Below are 23962 nucleotides of genomic sequence, written 5' to 3' on the forward strand. Positions count from 1 at the left end.
TCTGGATCTCATCTAATTTTAAGCGCTGGACTTCTCATTTAATTCTGTCAGGCATACAGATTTTTGCATATGCCTTGTCATCTATGGCCTCAGAACAGGGTATTCACTTGAGCTTCTCTCTCTCTCTCTCTTTCTCTTTCTCTCTCTCTCTCTCTCTCTCTCTCTCTCTCTCTCTCTCTTTCTCTCTGTCTTTTTACCCATCTCTGTAGCTTCATTGACTAATTAAAGAGGTGGTTGCTAAGAGATGATAGGCAGCGACATAGCCAAGAGGCTCTGATGTGTTGTAACTCAAAGCCTGAGCGCTCATCCTCTGCTCTCTCCCATCTAGAGCTGACCCATATGACGAAGGACAAGTAAGAGAGCGGAGACAGCGTGTACACACACACACACACACACGAACACCCCATACACACAGGCACTGGTATAGACGCCATGGCAGCTTTCACCAGCACCTGTGGCTCTAGAGTAGCCCAGGCAGCTCGATCAAGAGGGGAGGACAACCAGGGGAAGCCTGACCAGGCTCCGGGCTGGGCTGGAAATGACTGCGGTGCTTTGCTGGAGAAGACTCAGGAGTTCTTCCAGATCTGTGACATCGAAGATAAGGGCTTCATCACGCGGCGCGACATGCAGGTAAGGGTGCTGGCACGGGACGGAAAAAGCCTCAAAGGGTTCCTTAATTCTTGTTTGCATTTGCAGGGTGCACATGTGGCCATTGATGGCACGTTTTGAAATCGACCCTAATCAGTTTGCTCCCTCCAAAATGCACAGCCCAAAAGACAAGTCCAACATGTAGCTACGAGTAGAGCATACCCATTATATGCAACACTGAGTGTGGGAGAAAAAGGCCTTTTCTTATGTGACATTGTATGGTGATATTGTGCACATTACAGTGTTTGCATAGCAGGCATGTAATGGTAATATAAAGTAGCCGGGGAGATGGGGAGAGAGAGGTTCGGCATGAGTAGAGGGCAGAGGAACAGGCTTTGTGAAGCCGCTTCTTCAACTCCATTATTGTGCAGATTCAGTCGCCTCTCAGATTTCCATCTGTTGTAGCCAGAACTATGATGGCAACACTTGTAGGCCTACGCTCTGAAGAGGTTCTTTCAAAAGCATTGCACCTTTGATCCAGTGTTTATGGAAATGCATTGATAACCACTCTGTCCTCCACATCTTTATTCAAGTAATATAGATAATGATCTCAGTCAGTTTTAGATGGAGCAGAAAGCCCCGTCTCCCTCACGTTTCTTTTTCCTTGAATGCAATTATTTTGCCTGAAGCCAATTATATTTGTGAATGAAAGTATGTACGTGTGTTTGGGAGCCAAATATACATCGAAATTGTGCATTGTTTTCTTCTAGGAAATGAACTCAAATCATTTTTTTATGAGTACCTGCGTGTGTGTGTGTGTGTGTGTGTGTGTGTGTGTGTGCACGCGTGCATGGATGCTTCATTTCAATGAATTCTTACTATCCTTTGGAAGCTACTCTGAGATGCCTCCAGTAAGCACACTAATTATGTTGTAAAATTTGCAGTGCAATAACTATTTATCTGATTGCGTTCTTGCACATTTTAGCCAGCAACGAAAAAACTTTATATAAACGATAAAGTAAAATAATAAATTAAATAATAAGTGAAAAGTGTCTTATCCCCAGTGGTTTTGGGTGGGACAGACATTTGTCTCAGCTTTTTTTTTTTTTTTGTGGTCTCTGTAGTGTTTTCACACCCTGACCTAAAAGTGAGAAAGAATTTTACTATCGCACTACCAGAGTAACCTGCTGACACAGAGGACTGTCTAGACCTCTCAAAATGTAGTTTAGTTCTATTCAGTTTTATTTGTATTGCATCTTTTATGGTATATATTGTAACAGAACAGCTTTACAGGATACTAGACCTGAGAGTAAGCAAGCGCAAAGTGACATTTAACAAGTAAAAAGTCCCTTTGGCAGAGATAAAAGGAAACCTTGATAAAATCCAAGACTAAAAAATCCTGTTCTGGTTGGTGTTGTCATAAGATTGTAATGGATATTGTCCTGTAGTGAGTAAGGAGACATCACAAACACACACACACACACACACACACTCAAAAAACAAAAGTAGGAAAAGTGACAGAAAGGTACAGGAGAAATAAGCTAAAGATCGGAGATGTGTGACATGTTATGTAAGTACAGAGTCAATAAGGGTAACAGGATGAAAAAGGACTATGTATTTACATGGGTTAAATACACAGTTGAGAACTGTGTATGAATATGGGTTGTGACTTTTTATGAGTTGGTTGATCCAGGTGCAGTTCTTTGTAAACATTTGTTTAATCCTCACGCAAGGTGTGGCGTATTGTTCTTAGAACCATTGTAATGTTAAGTGTGTATTTACTGGGCTGAATCCTGTAACTAAACCTCTGTGGGATCGTAGGTGACATTCTGCGAAAAGATGAAGGAATACCTTTTATCCCTCAGAAATGTTAAATACGATAGCAAAGTCTGTTTAATAGTTCAGTTATTTACTTATTTACTAAGTTCACTTATATCCTTTTATGATATGTTGCAACTGAAAATGTAAAGTGATTATATATGAAACTGTATTTAATATTGCATTTTCAGTATCTATAGAGGTAATTATACCCTTTTATTAAAATACTAAAACCAATTAATGTGATATTATGTTATAAAAATAGCTCTGATGTACATTGTAACATCTCACTGTGTACATTGGATGACATTTTGAAGACATTTGAGTACATAACAGTAATGTTTTTTTTTGTGCCTGCGTATCAGCTTGTAAATGATGAGCTGAGTTTGCTACAGAACAATATTGTCTTTATGAGTGTGACAGTAGCGTCTGTATTTTGTGTTGTAGAGGCTACATGGGGAGCTGCCTCTGAGTGCAGAGGAGCTGGAGAATGTCTTTGACACGCTAGATGCTGATGGAAATGGTTACCTCACCTTCGAAGAGTTTTCCTCTGGATTCAGTGGGTTCCCCCCCCCCCCCCCCCCCCCCCACCACCTTCATTTTCAATTACCCTTTATTTTTCACAGAACTTTTTTTTTTTTAATTTAAATCCTATGACAACTAGAATACAAACCCCAGTTCACCCACATAACTGACATGACTTTTTCCAGAGCTTGCTTTTACAAAATGTACTCGTCAAATTCTTGTCAGTTTTAGTACTGTCATTTGAATGACAGGTTAAACCCTTTTACGTAAAACACACACACTTCCTTGTCTACCATATGCTTATCTTACTTTGTTTTACTCCTTACTTCCTCATAGCAGAGTGCTAACAAAAAGGTGCTGTGAATGATGGCTTTCCAGGTGAGTTCATGTTTGGCTCAGAGGTGTCCGTAGGGGGTTCACAGACAGTTGAACTTGCTGTTTCTACACAAACGTCCTGTGATGTACTGTACCAGAGCCAGTGGGAGGAGAGACTGGCAGTAGAAGAGGATGATGAGGAGAGGCACTTCTGCATGCTCATGGAGAATTTGGGTGCCAACAATGTCTTTGAAGAGTGAGTCGAACAACACACACATAAGACTACACTGGTTACTCTTTACAGAACACGTCCTCCCCATTCAGCTGTGCTTGCAGTTTCAAACAGTCACACTCTGAATCGTCTCTCTTCGAAGGCTATGTTTGTGAGGCGTAGGCTCTGCATGTATGTATGTGTACAGAAGTCTGTCACAACGAGGCTTTTAAAGGACAGAAATTAAAAAAAAAAAAAAAAATGAGAGAAGGCAAAGTTGTTGTCATGTTTTTGATGGCCCCAGTAAAACCTGCCTTTTGTTTTCCACCCTCTAAAATGGCAAAGTTTATCACTCATTGAAAGGTGGTGAGAAAGCACTCTGACTATCTATGTTTTAGTATGAGTATATAATCTGAAATTTCTGTCCCTTTTTTTTAAACCCGACGTCAAAGCACCAGTCACCTCCGGCCTGACATCTTCAAACGAGTCCAGTCAGGCGGCAAATGTTTTCCAGTTTCCACTCTGGTGTAGCAAAGTCAAGTGGTATCACATGCATGGTGAAGAGCACAATCCATAAATTCTTTGTGCATATAGGCACCTGAAGAAAAAAAAAAAAACACCTAGACAACTTGGAGATTAACCCTGGTCAACATACCTGCTGAACACGGCTGCTTGTGTTCTTCTGAACAACAGTTGGCAAATGAAGTCCAGGTGGGGTTTGACCCTAAATCCTGGTTATAAGAAACAGCTCTACCCTACAAGACTCTTCCTTTACTGGGTGTAACATTTGGGAGCCCCTCAATTACAATGTTCCCACTTTTCTCACCAAATTGTGCCAAACAACAACCAAGCTCATGTTCTAAGAGGCAAAGGCTATATCTGTGATGATATGTAAGATCACCACGTGAAGCAAAAGACCAAGTGAAGATTCACACATGGAGATTTAAATGCAGATTCAGGTACCTTGTCGTGGCATTAAACCGTATTCATCTGTCAGGGTGTTCATGGTGCTTTTGAGTACATACGTCCATAAATGATTGAAATCAATTTGAAATCGGTCCTTTCTCTGGAAGTCTTATGACTCTTCAACGGAACCGTAGTTTGTCTGGTTTAACTATGAATGGCCATTTTTAATCGTCTTAATACCTGAGAAATATTAATTGTTTAATCGATATCGATCACGTAGATCTGCATTTTTCTGAAGAAAGAAATTTCTTTGTCAATACACATCAGCAGTATAGTCACTGAAGACTGTTGTAGTCTTCTTCAATATGGCATTTTGAATTGAAATCCTGAAAAGATTATTGATTTGAAACAAATGTCACTCTGTTTACCCCCCCACCCCCCACCCCCCCAAAAAAAAGTAAAAGGCAGAGGAACAGCTCTTGAGGTAACCCAAACTTGCCCAAACTCCAATCAACCATTATAACAAACAACACTGTCCCAGTGGGCAATATCAGATGAAGTAAAAGCATGATTATGCTGTTCATTCCTTTGGAACAGATGTCATGAATGACCGCAGAGAGAGCAGTCATACATGCATGACTGACTCCACCTTTAGCAAACTGTTGTCATTCAATAAAAGTAAACAGTTATAGTGGAAAACGTCAGATTGATAAGTACATCCTATTGACTGACCATAAACTTTAGTTGGCCTGACTGGTTCTGTGGAAAGGGCATCTGACAATTTGGATTATATGGTCGTATGCATTAGTAGTCGTCTCTCTCTCTTACTTTTAACAAGTTTCACATTTTTGTACTACTTTTTTTTTTTTTGTCTGACTGTTGCCCATTTTGTTACAGTCTGTCATGTATTCTTTGAATCCTCCTTTTTGTCTGAACTTTTGAGGTTAAAGCCAAACAATGCAATTTTTTTCACACTGCGTGCTGCACTTTGTGATATACTTGGAGAACGCTGCTCGTGACGTAACTACTGCTTGCTAGTGCATATTTGCATAAATGTCTGACATGCGATGACCAACATCTATCATCAACCCCTGCACTGATCTGCCCGCTACAGATATGAGTGACAGATGTAGGATGCGCCTCATAATTGTGTGGTCTGTGTGGAAATTCATTTAATGCCTACTTTCATCTAGCCGTCTCTAGAAAGTCGGTTCTTAAAAAGACTGCAATTTGAGGAGTATACTTTGGTCACTCGCAATTTGGTCAGTTGAGATTCCGTATGAGATCACATTACTGTTTTTGTCCTGCCAGGGACACATCCCTGTGTGAGAGCACATTGTGGAAGTTCAAGTCACATTCAGCTTTCTCTGAGTCTAAAGGTCTCTTCTGTCGTCTTAGTCCAGGAGAGGTGCGCAGTCTTTGGGCCCAGCTGCGTCGGGATGAGCCTCACCTACTGTCTAACTTTGAGGAGTTCCTGGCCCGGGTCACGTTCCAGATCAAGGAAGCCAATCAGGAGAAAGTAGAGATGGAGAATGCACTGAAAAGGTAAGTGTTGGGACTGCACCTTTGTCATTCTCTATCTGCTCCATTCTCCCAATACACTAACTATGATACAGATGTCTTTTTTTTTTTTTGAGTCGACCTAGTTCATCTTTCCAGAGAATAAGAGATATATCTAGAATGAGCACAACCGGCATACTGTCTAAACTCAGTCGCATGGTGCGTTATTGTTTTCTCCTCATCCAGATTGTTACAGCTTGAAAAATAGCATCAGTGAATTACTACATATGTAAGCTTATGTCATCGTGTGATTACACTTCCTTTGACCCAAATAAAGGTTTCACCTGAGGTTGAGGAACTCGCTTTTCAGTTCTGTGCTCTGAAACCTTTTTCTCCTCCCCGGCTGGAGTGTTAAATATTTACCCTGTGGGCGTCACAGACGCACAATACGGGTTGCGTTTGCTAGCTCTGAAGATATCACGGTCTTTATGAGCACTGGCTCTTTTTATGTCAAGGTCTCAAAGGTTTCACCATGCAGAGCGTTGCTTTTATACCCTCTAGAAAAGCGCCCTTTAGAAACGTGTGTTAAACTCTTTATAATACGTTTCAGTAATTGGATATATGTAAGTGGTCCCACTCTCTTTTTACAGTTGCCTTTGCACTGGTGTATACTTGTTTTTAACTCCTAATGAAAAGAGCGTTATTTTGGTCTCTCTAATTGCCGGCATGCATTTGTCTTTGATGACTGTGTGTACAACTCATCAGCAGTTGTACTCAAAGTAATGTTTTATCACACACTGCTTTACTTAGAGTAATTCAGAGACACACTCTCCTGATAATGTCTCTAATGAGACTTGGGAAAGAGGCAGAAATGCAAATGCCTGCCTAAGCGTTAGCGGCAAGTGGCCCTAACTGTTTGCAAAGCTCCTGCACGCATACCAGTCTGTGTGTAAATGTCTAATATTCTCTGTGGATTCAGTCAGGGAGCGAGTATGATGATTGATTAGGTAGGGGATGACATATATGTGTGTGTGTGTGTGTGTGTTTTTCCCCTATGTGAAATTGTGTCAGTTTGACTCTACAGGTGGCCCTTCAGTCTCAACATCCTGACCTAGTAGTATGACCTAGTAATGGGCTACAGTATGTTTACTTAAATAAAGCATTACATAAATGTTCTGAGTCTTATTTGACTTCATCTCTCACTCAGTCTGTGCCAATTTTAGTTTTAGGCATTAACAGAGCCCTATCCTGCCTTGTCCTGTCCTGTTATATCCTTCAGGTGGTTCCTGTCCTGTTCACCAGTGTCATAATTTGTGAAGTTTTACGTTCAGATTATTGTGCCTTTGTGGACTGAAATTCAAATGAGTGAATATGGTATTCGGCAAAGCACATAAAATTTATTTCGTACAAATATTTTAAAAATCATTTGTTTTTGGGAAGGAAAAAAAAAAACATGTCAGATAGCTGGTGTTCCTCATAACTGTGAGCGTGGTGGCTATTTGTGCTCCTCCTGCTTGTGCTGACGTGACAGGAGAAGACAATAGGAGAGCGGAGGGGAGCGAGAGCACAGACTGAAAATGGAGCAGTGTAGCTGGATTAAAATATAGGCAAAACGTAGTACATTGCTAAGCCCCTATATATATTTTTTTTTTTATTTTCTTTTTTTTAAACCTTAATTGGTTTGCTGAGGTACTTTATTATAACGTTACTTGTCTTTTTCTGTCCTGCTGGACCTGTATGTCGGAGTAATAGGGCCACAGAAATTCTGAGATTCCCAGAATAAGGTTGTAATACTGCCAGAATAAAGTCGTAATATTACAAGAATAAAGTCAGTAATTTGATGAGAATAAAGTCATAATATTTCAAGAAAAAGTCGTAATATTGCGAGAATAAAGTCATAAGTTTATGGGAAAAAAATCATAATATTACAAGAATAAAATCATAAAAGTTTGAGGGAAAAAAAAACAATTTTCACCACCAGCTATTTCCTCCTCCACAAAAGAGACAATTTCCTCCAAGTTCGTGTGGGTCTTTCTTTGGAATAGACACAGTCTCTTGCACAATCTTTTCGAAGTCCTGAAACTTATGATAATGTGGTGCTGATGTGCCAAAAGATTAAATATTTTGTTATTTGTGAAACCTATACTCAAGTATAACTTCATAAGATGCTCCATGTTCTTCATTTTGTAGGTGGCAGGTTGTTTTTCTGATATATCTGCCCTAAAACGACATGTAGCCTAAAATTATGACGTTATTCTCATAATGTTACGACATTATTCTCAAAATCTCAGATTTTTTTTCCCTCAACGTGGCCGTAATACTCCATCGTAGCACCTGCAGTCTGTGGAGTGGAGTTTGTTTGACCGGAAGGAGTAGATTATCCCACTTTAGCTCTGGCAGTGTAGTTCAGGACAGTACTTCAGAAAGAACGGTTCTTATTTGTAGGCCTAATAATTTGTTTGTTTGTTTAAATTCTGCGTGTTCAGCGTCCTCCAGTAAGAGTGGGTGGTGGTGAGGTTCACAACGTTCACACAGGAATTTATTCCTTTAGAGTTTAGTTTATTGGTTTGAGTGTGGATTAGGAACTGAATGTTGGTTCTAAAATGATTTTCTTTTCAGTGATGTTTATGGTTAGACATGTTTATCGCTGGGTTTATGAAAACCATAAACCAATACTGCATTTATGTGCTCATAGTTATTATAATAGTTTATTGAAGAACACTTATATTAACACTTTAATATCCTAAAATTAGAAGTGTAATGAAAGCAAAGACAGGATTGTTATGCCTGTTTCCACTTTTATTTGAATACAATAAAAATACAAATAATTTTCCTGCCTCAACAAATGCAGATATAATTACAAATACTGGGCTCTCTGCACATCCCTAATATTTAGTTATAGGATATAGGAGGAAAAAGGTCGCTCTGAGTTTTAATTTGGTTAGGCTATGTCAGGACACATGCTTTGATGTTAGAGAATTGCTCTCTTCATTGAATTGAGTTTCTATGTCATTACCATCTTGTTTGAAGGGACAATCTGATTCTGAATTGAAGCATACAAGTCTGATGTATCTCTGAAAATGTAGTCTTATTTTTTATGTCAATTTGACCTGCTGTTTGCAGCAGGCAATTCTCATTACAAAAGAAATGTTCACATTGTTGTCTTCCACCGAATTGATTCGTGGATATTCTTTTGATGAACTGACCTGATCTCCATTACAATTCAGAATAGCTTTCTAGAGCAGTTTTTGTGTTACATAAGCCTTCATTCACGTAGGTCTACGGTTCAAGTTTGTTTTTTGCTTTTTTTTTCAGTGACCTCAGTGTGTGGATAGGAAAGATTCTTTGAATGAATACTATTGTTTTTGTAGTGATTGAGTAGGTTCTGTTTTTGAGGTTTGTAGAATGACGTGATTGTAAAGCAAAATGCATGATTGTATCAATTGTTTAGAAGTAATTCACACCTTCAGTTATTTATTCCAGTAAAACATATGCACCACTGTGGATCCTCAATATGAATACGTAGATGATTTGAGTGAAACAACAACTGAGAACAATTAATTACATCAGCAGGTTTTCTATGAATGGTCTAAAAACCCAAATCCAGATCAGATCCACGGTGAAAACCACCATAATTCAAGCCTCTCCAACTTGACTGTTTTTGTCTCTTCATTTTTGTGGAGATCAGCGATATGTATGATTTTGTTGTTCTAATGTCTTCACAGGAAAGCAGCTACCCATGATGCTGAAATCCAGCGTCTGTATGAAGAAATGGAACAACAAATCACAAATGAAAAGAACAGGATCCTTTTACAGGTAAGGCGGGTTGTAGTGTGAGAGTAATTTTCATGTGTTATGTGAGGTGATAGAACCGTAAAACCGTTTCTGATACCATCTGAAGTGCTGTAAGAAATTAGAGGTTGTTAACTGTATTTAAATGGAATTTTTCACACTCACTTTTTTGATGAAATCGTGTAAATGTCAATGTAGCTTGGATGATGAGACTGAACTGAGATCAGATGATAGAGATGTGTTGGCTATACTGTGCTGCCCGACAGGATTCGGAACGGTTTATGTCCCGCAGTCAGGATCTGGAACAACAGCTCTCCAACAAAGAGAGGGAACTTGAGCAGCTCTTCCAGAAACAGAGAAGAGTGAGTGATAAAGTGATCTGAAAGTGGATTTCTGACAATATCATGTACGGCAAACTGTATGTTTTGTGTGTAGAATGAGTAAATAAACGAATATATCAATCTGAAAGTACATTTTTGCTTTACCACTTTTGAGTGTAGGACAGTATGGATCGATATAGGGGAGTCAGGATTTGCTTCTATGGCAGAGACATCTCAAAAAAAAGATGTGATGGTATGAGTCATTTTCCTCTCCAGGATAGATATTTATTCTTGTAAGACTGTTTTATGAAAGCAGTCACTAGGTCATAATCAAGCAGCTGATCTGATTAAATATTTTAAGCCTTAAGTCAGCCCATCCCATATGAAATCATTGGAAGCTTACTGTGCTATGACGTGAATGGTGCCAGGCTAAATGAGTATTCTTCTCTGTTGGAGAATGGAACTCCGCTTAATCTCAGTGCCAACATAGACTTGAATAGCAGGAATGCACTCTGTCCTTACTTCACCCCGTAAACCGATTCTTGATGCTTCTGATAAACTAGCCTGTTAACAAGTGCTTTGCTTGTCGACATGGAGTCCGTTCCAAAGGCATCCAAAGTGGGTGTCAGACCAAGCTTATTAAAGTGATGATAAACTAACACTGCCGTTGCTGGTGTCTGGTAAGTTTCGTGAATGTTTGCACATTTTTTTTTCGGAGTGTATATTTAGAAGCGAGGCCTTATGGGGGTCTGATGTAACACCTACCAATATCTTATCTGTTGGCTTCACCACCTTCCTTTGACTTACTGTTCGTGCAAGGCCACCTCTGCACTGTTTGCAGCCGTTCCCCTCAGGAAACAGATATTGTTTGCTCAGATCTTTAAAATGCAGGTTTTTGATGTTTGAACTGAACATCTTTTCTGTACCATACCATGTAGCATCTAGTAAAGCGGTTCTTGCATTTGCTTTTCACTCATTTAACTCTTAGCCAGTTTAGCACTGTTCTTACTTTCTAAGGCCTTTAGCCTGCCACCCATGACTTCCTACAGTACTGACACCTTAAGTAGATACACATGGCTCTGTGTGTCCAAGGTGGTGGTTAAACTTGTTCTGAGAGATTAATATCGGTTGAGTTTAAATCCAGTTGAGTTCAGCAGAATACACTTATCTATACAACGCTATAATTCAGTTTACTGTAATGGAGGACGTAGAGAAGTTTTTCATGGGTTGAGTTACTGAAGTTATTTGTTCCTCTGTGTCTCAGCTGGAGCGACAGTGTCATGAGCTGCATAGCGAACAGCACGAGACCAAGGTGGAGAACGTGAAGCTGAGACAGACTAATGAGGAGCTGATGCAAGAGCTGGAGCACACATCCCAGGAGCTGGCCCTGGCCCAGGAACAATTAAGCCTCCTGCAGGAGCAGTCCTCCCGTCTGCATGAGGAGAGAGAGATGTGAGATTGGATCGTATATGAAACAACACTCACATAAAACACATACCACATTACTCAGGCATGGAGAAATGGTACTTAAAGTGCAGTACCCATGAATTTTGAAACACTCATATAGAATAAATAATGTAAAGCCCTTAGCTAGGTTCTCATTTTTAATCAGGTGCAAAAAAGAACAATTATTTTACCTCAATAGTTATTGAAGATTTTGTAATAAGTACTCATTTTGAAAAATGATTAATCCAATTATAAGATTATTTGTCTTGGTGAACCAAAGGTGGTTATGGAGGGTTTTTAAAATGTTTGTTTTTCTTAAGGGAGATGTACCGAGTCACAGAGGGACTGCAAAGAGAGAGAGCAAGTTTGCTGAAGCAGCTGGACTTGCTCAGGTAGGAGGTGACTCCCTGCATAACTGTAACTAACAACATACATAAGCGTACAGAACCGTCCTTAAACTCTCTGATTTTAAAATTGTCTCCTCAAGGGAAATGAACAAACATTTACGGGACGAACGAGATATTTCCCACCAAGTAAGTGCATTTAAATTCAAATTCATAAGTGTTTTTATGAGTTTCTTGTTGTGAAAATGAAACTTTGTTGAAGGCCACAGAGTTGATTTTTCTTTTTCTCTGGAGAAACCAAAGAATTCTGTCGAAAAATCCGCATGGATACAGAGGTCTGGATCAATAAGTATGAATTACAACGAGAGAAAACAATCTTTTAAAAGGTAAAACTCCTTCTTCCTCCAAACATAAATAAAAATGAAATAAAAATCTACACTTACTAGCCTAATACACTAAAAATGAATGTTGTAGTCACTCAGCAATGTGAGGGTGAAATTCCTTTGTGACACCAGCCAAAGCAATAGACCTTAAATTAATTGGGAGAGTATATGTTCACATTAAAAGAGTTAATAAAAAACACTGTAAGACTAACTGCAATCCATGGAATGAGAAAATATATTAACAAACAAACAAACAAAAAAAAAAAACATCAAAGGTCTGCCAGTATCTGGCTTACAATGTGTTCCAGAAACCTGTCAGTTCTGTTAAAGACCATTAAAGCCCATTGTCTTTGTCTACACTCTGATCTTCAGTGACGATGAGGAGGATGTGCTGCCTCACTCGAAGAGGAAGAGTATGATGGGGATGAATGGACACAGCGAGCAGGAGGAGCAGCCTGACGGGCGGCTCCCTGCCAGGCGTCAGCTCCAGAGGATCATCTCCATCGAGGAGGACCCCCTGCCTCACCTCCTACAGGAGCAGTACCGGGCCCAGCTGTCAGAATGGAGTGAGGAGGAGGATGAGGAGGGCATAGACCTCCAAATGAGCAGCATCTACCCCAACAACACCAGCACTCCCAGTCCAAAGACCCCTCCACCAGCAGAGGACAGGGGTACACACACACCCCAGTCTCCCAGAGGACAACCTGTTGGCAAGGAGACCATTCAGGCCGTGAGTGGTCATTTTGGACATATTTGCCCTTCGCCTTTGTTTATTACTATTGCTACAAAGATATCTGATAGATGTAAATGTAAATCTCTGTGATCACACACACACACACACTGTGAACAGTGATCAGTGAATTTGTCCCCTGCATTTCACCCATGCAACACACCAGTAGTGAACCCACACACCAGACGCAGGAGCAGTGGGCAGCATTCCTTGCGCCTGGGGAGCATTAGGTTTAAGTGCCTTGCTCAAGGGGCACACAGCCATGGATGTTGGTTCTGGGAATCGATCTCCTTCAGTTTGGAATGATTTTAGGAGGAGACAAATGAGCAACAAGTCAACATTAACAATAGGACACTGCAAGTTCACAAACAGTTCACAAATTGGCTTACAGTTAAAACAGATTAATTTAGGTAATTAAGTATTATTTCAAGGAAACAAATCTTGATTCTCTGTTTAAAGCCAAAATCAAGTCAGTCAAAATCGTTTTACACCTATCACTAACAGCACGTATCCTATTCTGGTGCTGCCCTGGAAATGACAAAAAAAAATGCGTTTAGAAGTGGTACAGGTGGTCCTGTTCCTGTGGATGAGCAGCTGCTGAGTTTCTCAAGTGGAAGAGGGGCCTTATCAACAATGCCCGCTCGAAGGCTTTGCCGAAACACTGACTGAACGCCGTGTCACACTTTTTTTTTCATGATTTTCATTCTGTGTCCAATTTTTAGAGCACAAGACGTACAGCCTCATCTCACAGGACAATGATGTCATTTTATTATTTATTTCCCCTAGGCCCTTTCACCTAAAAGTAGGCCTCAGTTAAAGACAGCTTTTAGCATCTAAAACCAAAGCTGGATATGTGCTCTAACTGAAATAATTATACACAAACCTTTTCTTGCACAGAAGATTATTGTTTTTTGTGTGTGTGTAAGTGTATGTATAAATATATATATATATATATATATATATATATATATATATATATATATATATATATATATGTATATATGTATGTATATGTATATGTATGTATATATATATGTGTGTGTGTATGTATGTATGTCTGTGTGTGTGTGTGTGTGTGTGATATATATATATGTATATATATATTCTGGATATAAGGTGGAGGTAGATCAAATGAGTTTGTCACCCTTTTTCTGAGCAGATTAATTAGTGCCATTAATATGTGGAGTCACTTTAAGGGTGGGTGATATGTCTGACAGATAGGTAGGAGTAAAGATAACTCAGGACGATTCCTTTCTTTATTATGGTAATCACTTTTTTCCTACTTTAGGAGGAAGGAGCAAGTTCAGGACCAGAGCGTCTTTTCAAGATTGTCCTGATAGGAAACTCTAGTGTGGGGAAAACCTCTTTGCTGCGGCGTTTCTGTGACAACTGCTTTTACCCAGGCACCTCTGCTACTGTGGGTGTGTAATCTCTCTGATTCTCCCCTCGCTCCTCTTTAAGATGAGTCCCTTCATCTTAATGTCTGTCTTTCTGTCTGTCTGCCTTTTTGGATTCTAAACCCAGGTGTTGATGCTGTGTTTCATGAAAGCTTAAAGCATGCAGGGTTTTCTAGGTTGTATCATAGAAGGCATATGCGTATCTCTCTCTATCTCTCTCTGTGTGTGTGTGTCTTACAGGGTCCTTAAGCTCTATAAAAGCTTTACTTAAACTCTTCACACCCACTGCGTAAGAAAGCGTGTTTGTTTGTTCACTTCAGTTTGTTACGTGCTGGTTACTTTTACACTGTGAAAAGCTGAATAAGGACTGTGATCTCACATGTTTGCTGTGCTGAGATGCCACTGTGGTTGCTTCTGTGAAACTGTCTTTCCTCACAGTTCATGACTGGATCTCCAATGCATGGCTTAACTGAGAGCCAGCATAGTTTATAATATTAATGTTGCTTTGCCAATAACAGGCTATATTAGAACCCCATGCCTCTGAATAATGCATTTAAGCTCTCTTGTAGGCTGCTGGTGTCTTTTCTGATATAAAGTTGTTATGGAATATTTTATTATTGTAAACTTATAACCCTTGATAGTTTCCGGTCTACTGTATAACAGCATAGTAAATATGGTGTACTGTTAATTTGTGTCAGGCAAGAAGCCTTTGATATTGCATTCACTGACTTAAAATTATCAGTCAGAAACCTTTGACAAACGTATTGTCCATTGTTAAAGTTTCCATTCAGGCTGAGCTGTTGACAAGTGGTGACTGGTTTTATCTAACATAATGCTGGCTTGGACAGTGGCCTGGAAATGTGACCAGTATTTGAGCCATGAAAGAGAACAGTAGCATGCTGAAGAACAGAATCAAAATAAGAGTGGGTGTGTAAAATCATGCCTGGGCTCTGTTATGTTTCAACCTGCCACAGACTGTACGCCTGATTAAACTGGATCAGCTACGGGTTCAATTTTTATTCAGATGCAGATTATCATTTTTCACATGCAAATCGTCAACATCTCTTAATGAGAGTTTTGTGACCGTTTCAGGATTTAACTTGTGTTTTGAAATAATAAAAGGTAGCTGTTGAATTTTCTGTGGATCATCCATGTCTTGCTGAATTTTCATTAGACAGTTTTGTCTAAATTCAAGAATTTTACAATTTTGCAATTTATGACATCAAAATAAAAACATCTTGCAGTATTGACAGAAAGGCATCTGTGAAGCCTTTGAATGTCCTGTCGGTTTGGATTCAGGATGTATAGTTTGTAACCACCTCAGTGTTTCTGTCACAGTAAAAACCACAAATCAATCGTACCTGCCCTTTCATCTCAGTTGACCCTCTTGGTGTGAAGCTATGTGTACTCTAAATAGATTTGTTTTGAAGCCGCTCCTGGGGTGGGGGGGGGGGGGGGGGGGGCTTCAAAGGAAAGTCTCTGTGATAAAAGAAAAGCTTACCAAAGACTGTGTTGTCTTTTTGAGCCCGATGACATAACCACCACCACAAAAGTAAATAAATAAAGAAAATAAAACTCACAGCTCAGGAGTTTGAATGTGTAGGAAATGTCCATATTACGAAAAATATCGTTCACTCATAACATTACAACCATCCACCATCTGGATACCATATAATTTTGTATATTGTTGTTGTCTACCTGCACAGGTGTTGACTACAGTGTGAAGACACTCACAGTGGACAACAGTAAGGTAGCGTTACAGATGTGGGACACAGCAGGTCAGGAGAGGTGAGTGGACAGTTCTCATAGTGTTTGTCCCTCGATTACATAACGTTTTTAATACAGAAATCCTGAAAAAGACAATGGGGCTGCGCTGAACAGTGGCGTGAACCCTCGGAATTCACATTTCCTCAGACTCCAGAATATTCTGCGTCTGAATATGTTTTCCAGCTACATAAACGGAGTATTGCACATAGCATATGTTAGCAGTGGCAATAAGACTTAAACATTAGAGTATTGTTTGTATGTCAGGTGAGTGGCTTATTTCTGGGTCCTGAAGCATTATGTGCTTTCTCTCTGGCCCGTTAGGTACCGCAGCATAACCAAGCAGTTTTTCCGTAAGGCGGATGGTGTTGTGGTCATGTATGACATCACCGCTGAGCAGTCGTTTACAGCGGTGCGACAGTGGCTGGCCAGCGTACAGGTGAGTCACTACTGTCTCCTGTAAAAAAAACAAAGCATGTTAAACTAATTACCTCTAGTACTTAAAAACAAGAGAAGGTCTTCTACTCTGCCATGATCAGTTTATGTAGTTCAGAAACTCTGTTTTTCTTTTTTAAGAACAAGGGTGGAAGCTGTTCTACTGTGTTGATGTATAGTTCAGAGAGAGCATGAAATTTTCAGAGAGTCTGTGACTATCGGAAGAGATTATTACATAGTACTTTTTTTTTGAATCGTGTTATGTTTTTTGAATCGTGTTATGTTACTACCACATATGCAGAGTGGTCATTGTGAGAGGTGACTGGAGAGACAGCGGTGGCTGTGCCATAGGTCCTTTTAATACATATACCTTCTGTCTCACTCTGTCTCTCTGTCACTCACTCTCTCTCTCTCTCTCTCTGTCTCTTTTTATCTCTCTCTCGCTCTCTCTCTCAAACACACACGAGTAGGAGGGGGCTGGCGAGGACATTCCCATCATGCTCTTGGGGAATAAGACAGACCTAGAGGGCCAGCGAGAGATCCAGATGAGCATGGGCGAGAAATTAGCCAAGGTTGGTGAGTCAAAGACCCCCAAGTCTCTTTATTAACCAAGTTCCCGTCCCTGGCTGTCAGAGAGCCAAGCTGTTCTCCAAATGAATAAGCAAGACACGTGAATCAGATGTTTTAGAGAGCAACGTGTGCCGGTTCTTCTCTGAGCAGTTACCCAAGAGTGTGTTTTCTTTCTCTTTTCTCCTTTTTTACTCTCTAGTTTCTATGGTGACTGAAAGCCCTATTTGATGATGACTTTAAAGTACTTCGACTTCATGAGCTTTTATTCACATTAGTCCAGCAGACAGACAGAGAGAGAGAGAGAGAGAGAGAGAGAGAGAGAGAGAGGGAGACAACATTTATGATTCACTTTGTTCTCACATACTGTTTTTCTTTCCTCTCCTTTAGGATTCACAATTAATTTTCTATGAGTGCAGCGCTTTTTCGGGCCACAATGTAACTGAATCAATGGTGCATTTGGCAAGGTTTGTGAATATTAAACTGGATCAAATTAATGATGATGCTTTTCAAATTTCACCAAATAATACAATATGAATATTGTATAATGTGATTCTTCTTTGAAATGACTTGTTGCTTATATTCTACTTTTAGGGGTAAAGTCAAATGCAGTTACACGGTTTGCTATGTAAAATTGTCTTTTAATAAGATTATTCGTTTCTCTGTAAGGATTCTGAAAGAACAAGAGGACAGAGAGAAAGAGAAGACCATATCATTGGTGGACAACTCCACAAAGAAAAAATCCTGCTGCTAGCAAAAGTAGTTGGAGGCCCCACCCACACAAGGAGAATAATATTTTTGGAGTGAAGATGGTCATTTTATTCCACACAGTCTGGTACTGATCATGAGCTGTGTTTTGTTCACTGTATGTTCTCTTTCTCTCTCTCTCTTTCTTTCTCACTCCTTCCCTGTGTCACTTTTTAGCACCTGTGGTTTCTGCTCCTGTTGGTGACACACCAGGTTAGAACACTGTTACATGTAGCATATGCTCCACCTTAGTGGCCAGGTTCCAGATAGGGAAAGCTGTCTCAAAGGTTTAGATGGATAAGTTAGACTATATAAAAATTCAGTGCTGAACAAATTCAAATAATAAAATGTTTCATTCTTTTATTTGCTAAAAAAAAGTATTTTCTTATTGTCAGAAATAGGATTATTTTTATGAGAAGTTGAAACATAAACCTAGTTTTGTACACAACCGTTTATATATCAAGTGAAGTACAGGCTCTCAAAACAGCAAATGTTGTTTACTACCGTAACAATTATGCACAACTAGTCCCTACATGTTAAAATAAAAGCTTTAATGGTAATAATTGAATAATTCAACAGTTACTCATGTTGAAATAAAAACCTAAATTTCACGGGAAAGGTACCAATTATCTCCCTGAGTATAATTATTCTTTATTACATAAACACCATGCCAATGATACAGTCTGCAAAATGTGAATTTTAATTCCGTGAGGTGGTCGTTGAGGTTGTTGTGGACTATTTATATTGAAGGGACAACTGATTAAGAACAGGCTGTTCCTACTGGATGACTGGATATTTTACAACACGCCTTTGTGTTCATCATTCGTTGTATTGTGTGGATGGTGACATTGGTTTGACATGCACAGCTTCACTGCACGTTATTTGTGATGGTAATTTAATGAATTCAGTGTTAGACTATTGAATATTTTTTTTTGTTCACACTCCAAATTAGGCACCTGTTTGGCTTCTGCTAGATTTGTTACATTGTTCTGTTTCTATTTTCTTGTGTTATTTAAACAGAAACTGTTCAGTTAGATGTAGTCCGTGACATTTGGAATCTGAGCAACAGGAGAAATTTGAATATTTTATGTTTCTCACTTTCCTCTCTGAATATAACAAAGGGCAGTATTCCAGGTCAAATAGAGAATCTTGTGACTGCCAACATTAATTTAATAATTTGTATTAAGCAGTCCTGTTAGCTCACTGTTTTACACTTGTGTTGATGGTATGTCGATCATGTGACCATTACAACTTAATGATTCTGTGTATGTTTAACACTGTACATCTTGCACTAGGGACAAGTAAAAATGATAAATATACAAGTTTAGTAAGTTCTCTGATATTGCCCCTGTGGTCTCGCACAATAATGTACATGTGAAAACTGTATATATGGAAAGTATGGTATTGTGCCTTTGGAATAAATGTCAATTAAATATATGTTCTGCATTTACAGAAACATGATCTGTTTGTTGTTTATTTTATTTAAACTTTTTTGAGTAGACATTTAGAAGTTGTTCTGATGTTGATCTCTGTTTAAGAGGGGTGGCTAGCAGTTGCTTGTTGTAGTTACTTGAGATTCAAGGAAGTTGAATGTTTTAAGTCCTCAATACTAGACAATTCAGATACTTGTAAAAATAACTACCAACCAGGGAGAATGCCTTTCTGCTATTTTGCAGTGTTGACTGCCCTTGCTCTCTCTTTCTCAACCCCCACTCCAGCCCACCCCTTGTTGCAGTGTTGCACTGATTTCTTTTGTTTGTTTGTTTTTGTTTTGTTCTGTCTTATTCTGCTGCTATTGTCTGTCTATGCTCTGTTCTTGGGCTCGTAGCCCATTGACTGATGAGCGTCTGTTGAGGCTTATATTCTTTCCACTTCGAGAAATCAGCATTAATATCTTTTGGTTGCACTGCTGAACTCATTGACTTTGAAAGCATGTTTGGGAACGCAATAGACACGCAATGTTCTCCAACGACACGAACGACATGTTGTGCCTTGAGCGTTGACACTGCCAATTGGCTTAGGAAAAAAACAGTTTCTGCGCGAAATCGAATCTCTCGTGCCATCTAGTGGACAGTTAATGTCTTTACTTTACTTTTGAAGAGGCTATGAATTATGCGCTATCACTATACCACAACCCCAACGTCGCATAGCAAAAGCGTGTTGGGTAGTAAGAGTCGTTGAGGAATGGCTGACGACTCTTTTCAGAAAATTAACGAACGAAAGAAATGGACAGTCGACACACAATGCAAAGTTATGTATTACGTGTGGATAAGAGTCTATTTTAAGTGATATGCGATCATTCACTAGCACTCCCTGGTGGTCTAGTGGTTAGGATTCGGCGCTCTCACCGCCGCGGCCCGGGTTCGATTCCCGGTCAGGGAAGGAATCGTTTTGATTTTATGATCCTACTTTCAGGATGGGCGACCGATTTGCAAATTTTCGAAATGTAGGATGGCAGGCTCGTTCGAAAATTCGCTGGCGGTTTTGTTATCTCGCCGAGTGTCAAGATACGGATATTAACGTCAGAAAACCCACCTCTTTAGAACACACCTGTCCCCCAATGCCTAACCTCCCTTCCCTAGAAAAAAAAAAAAAACCTTTGTCTTGTATTTCTGTTTGTAAAATGTATTCCAGGGGCGCAATGCGAAAGGGCAATTTGACGCTCAGTCTTATTATGATCTCTGTTGAAGGTATTAGAAATCCGACTGATGCACCAATTGTAAGTCGCTTTGGTAAAAAGCGTCTGCCAAATAACTAAATTGTAAATTGTAAATTGTAAACTCTAAACTCTAGCCTACACTGCTGGCCTACTAGGTGTACTTAAAATAATGCTCAGAAAAAGTATTACCGAAGTGTTGAGTCAGTCCACCAGCTTACTTTTCATTAACTGAGGTGCTGCTACTGTTTGTCATTTAAATTTGAGAAATTCAAAAAAGGTTTGAGAATTTTATAAAAACATTTGTCCTTCGAGCCGGATTCGAACCAGCGACCTAAGGATGTCTAACCGTAAGCCTACAGTCCTCCGCTCTACCAACTGAGCTATCGAAGGCCCTGTGACGTAGTGGAGTCTACTGAGTATTACAACATGTCCGGAACAAATGTTGAGCAACTCTTATCACTGTTACGTTAAATTGGTGATTAGTTACAGTTACCTCTTTCAAAAGTAACTGAATTACTTTACCAATTACTGCATATAAAAGTAATTAGTTACAAGGGAAATTAACTTCTGCGTTACCTCTAAATGCTTGCTTCAGTTCTCTTATTCTCTTATTTCTCTTAGTGCGTACATAGCTGTATTATTTTAGTGCTACTGTGACAGAGTGTGGCCCACCGTCTCTATTTGTCACTGGGATTTTGCTAATTGGTTCTTTGAAGGCAACTGATGTATCTGTTGACAGGTTACATGTCTTCGACAACATACCTGGCATTCAGTCTGTTTAGTTCTGCCTGGTTTACAGACTATGCAAACGAATTATTGGTTACAAAATCAAACCTTGGCAGGTTGGATTGAGTGAGTCCTTGGTCAGCGGCGTTAAACTATGTAGAAGCGTGTTGCTATGCAGGTGCTTCAGAAGATTAAAATTACTGTTCTTTGATGTGGATAAAGTTCTCACACCTGTACACAGACTACAACTCACCAGTATGTTTCTGTCCTTGATCTTGAGGAGGGAGAGATAATGTCTAAATTTCCAGGACAGCAAGCTCACATTGCCCTAATCGTTGGCCGTTGCGTGGACTAATGCCGATTGATTGGTTGATTCGCTTATTCATTGCGCCACCGTAAAGTCGGGTGACATTAGCTCATAAACAGGAATTTGGGGGTGGAAATGGCTGCATTTGTCTGCTGTAGTCTGCAGTTGTCCAACGATGTTTTCACGCAAGACAAAAGTAACGAGTAATGAGCCCATTTAAATTTCAGTAATTGTAATTGCGTTATTTAATCTGAAATGGTAATTAGTTACATTATTCGTTACCGCCAGAAGTAGGGGAATTACAGTAACGCGCTACACAGTAACGCGTACTTCCAGCAGTAGTCCAGAATAATTTCACTTCGATATGTTGAAAAGAATCGTTGAACCGTTTGTCGCTGAACTGTAATCAGGGCATTACCATTCAATTAATGGACAAACTCGAACTCAGTTGTAGGTTTGCACTTCTTTTATTATTATTATTATTTTGCTCGTTTTGTTTTGAATGGATTACAGCGAGATGTAGGCGATCAGATTTCAAGTAAAATCAACGGTTCTGCTCCTAAGCATGCTATTACATGGGCATAAACCTTTTTCAAATACTGATCTAAATCATTTTGACTTTTCATATATTTCATGAAGTGAAAATATATTGCTTTGTTTTTATTCATGTATTTTTCAGTGTATCACACAGAGTTGAAATATATTATGCACAAACACACTCAAGTTTCTACTAACACAAAATTTGGTTAGGGAGACATTCTGTGTCCAAACAAGAAGCAGCCTTGAGTTACTGAGATGAAACCTGATCTCCTATATTCCCCTTTGCTGAAAATAAATATAAATAACCTATTTGACACTGAACAAACTGTGAATTTCCACATACAACACATAACATGCTGATCAGACTTGACAAGTAAACATTTACAACTAAATAAAATCTTTCTAAAGTTTCTGTAAATCTTAACAAATAACACCACTCGTATAAAATCTGAGTTAGACAGGAATCCTAGTGTAAGACAACGCTTTACTATGAATGGATTACACTGCTTACATTGTTCACAGAAAACACAGGAGATCAGGCATTAGGGCTGTGCCTTGCTGGTTAACAGAATGTCTTTGGTTAAGATTTCTGTAAGTACAGTACCTATGGACGGTGACAGAAGGTCACAGACAGGCTGGGGAACCCCGGCCGTTGCCTTGGCAATGACTTCAGTAAGAGCACTGGTGAGGGCCAAGAGCTGCCTTGTAAGAGTTCAGGTCATTAAAACCTTAACTATAGAAGCAGAGAAAGAGAGCTGGATGTTCCCAACATTTCATGTGACTTGTGAAGCCTTGTGCCTAAAAACAGTACTCTGACCACAGAGAAAACTATTTCCCATTTACACACACTTTTTTGTTTGTAAAAAATAAAAAGCTAAAATTATATATATATATATATATATATATATATATATATATATATATATATATATATACACACACACTGTACCTCTATAGATCAAGCTAAAGTCAGCTTTATCTAATAAAAACTAAAAATCAACCAACTTGAATAAATAAAGAACTCATCTTCTTTAACTTTCCCAGCAATAAACCCAGCATTACCAAGAGCCAAAAGCACTGAGCAAAGAAAACGTAGGATTACAAAAAGAACATTTCAGTTTTTTTAGTTTTTTCAAAGAAATAACTATTTTATTTAAAGCAAAAGCATCAGTCCATTTTCAGTGAAAGCTGACATTTGGGAGTAGAGGAACTGTGGATTCTATAGGTTCCTCTACGACACCTCCATCGCCTCCTTCATTTTCTATTCCTAGTCGAAAGTTTGTCAATAGAATCTCATTAATAATTAAAAATATCAGGGATCATAAATAATGCTAGTGAGTGGGTTCATGTACTCAAGATACGATAAGGATGTCTTTCTCTTTGCTCAATGACCATGGCTATCAGTGATGTTCATAAACACAATAAAATACACAACACTACACTGCATGAGCCACTCAATCCAATATGCACATAGTCCACATACTGCACATTCTCAAAAACCTACAGCATCTTACTTGATTCATAAAACTAACTGTGCTCAACTGCACATTATGCCTTATATTGAGGAACATTAAACAAATAAAGATACTTAAATACGTATATACTTATTTTGGTAAAAACTTTCTACAGTACTATAATTTATGAAAAGTGAAATTCTGTCGATTTTTTGGGGGGGGTGGGGGGGGGGGGGGTGTGATTCTGTCTGTGATCTACTATCGCCTCCTGTCAAAAAATAATTCAAAAGTCTTTTTCTTAACACATTCCAAACTACATTCAATAGATTAAAAATATCTTCTCTCTGGAAACTGGAAGCACATAAACTTTAATCAGAACCAAAAATATTATTCTTCGACTCTCCTCCTTTATCACCAAAGACAAAATAATTTTAATACTAAACATTCATAAGGACAGCAACAATCTTGAATTCACAAGCAGATTACAT

The 23962-nt window shown here is 39.1% G+C and overlaps 1 protein-coding gene and 2 non-coding genes across 3 annotated transcripts; 2 read left to right on the forward strand and 1 right to left on the reverse strand.

Annotated features, from left to right (window-relative positions):
• Positions 1 to 432: 432 nt before the first annotated feature.
• cracr2aa (calcium release activated channel regulator 2Aa) lies at positions 433 to 17795 on the forward strand. The gene is made up of 17 exons (XM_030790561.1): positions 433 to 630; positions 2854 to 2965; positions 3310 to 3502; positions 5762 to 5908; positions 9589 to 9679; positions 9922 to 10017; positions 11240 to 11427; positions 11742 to 11813; positions 11909 to 11954; positions 12060 to 12151; positions 12521 to 12878; positions 14167 to 14299; positions 15982 to 16063; positions 16364 to 16478; positions 16945 to 17046; positions 17432 to 17508; positions 17711 to 17795. Exons 1-17 carry the CDS (start codon positions 433 to 435, stop codon positions 17793 to 17795), a joined length of 2187 nt encoding a protein of 728 aa, XP_030646421.1.
• A 2303-nt stretch (positions 17796 to 20098) lies between these two features.
• Positions 20099 to 20170, forward strand: trnae-cuc (transfer RNA glutamic acid (anticodon CUC)). The gene has a single exon. It is a non-coding gene; the product is annotated as a tRNA-Glu (tRNA).
• Positions 20171 to 20750: 580 nt separating this feature from the next.
• On the reverse strand, positions 20751 to 20837 carry trnay-gua (transfer RNA tyrosine (anticodon GUA)). Its single transcript is given in 2 exon segments — positions 20751 to 20786; positions 20801 to 20837. It is a non-coding gene; the product is annotated as a tRNA-Tyr (tRNA).
• Positions 20838 to 23962: the final 3125 nt, after the last annotated feature.

Source organism: Chanos chanos, chromosome 13 (assembly GCF_902362185.1).
Source record: "Chanos chanos chromosome 13, fChaCha1.1, whole genome shotgun sequence".
NCBI lineage: Eukaryota > Metazoa > Chordata > Actinopteri > Gonorynchiformes > Chanidae > Chanos > Chanos chanos.

Bases quoted from the DNA above. Each gene is read 5' to 3' on its own strand.
- cracr2aa (XM_030790561.1), top strand. From the start codon at position 433: ATGGCAGCTTTCACCAGCACCTGTGGCTCTAGAGTAGCCCAGGCAGCT. The intron at 2,966-3,309 runs GTGGGTTCCCCC...ATGGCTTTCCAG, and splicing joins AGAGTTTTCCTCTGGATTCA to GTGAGTTCATGTTTGGCTCA. The intron at 16,479-16,944 runs GTGAGTCACTAC...ACACACGAGTAG, and splicing joins AGTGGCTGGCCAGCGTACAG to GAGGGGGCTGGCGAGGACAT.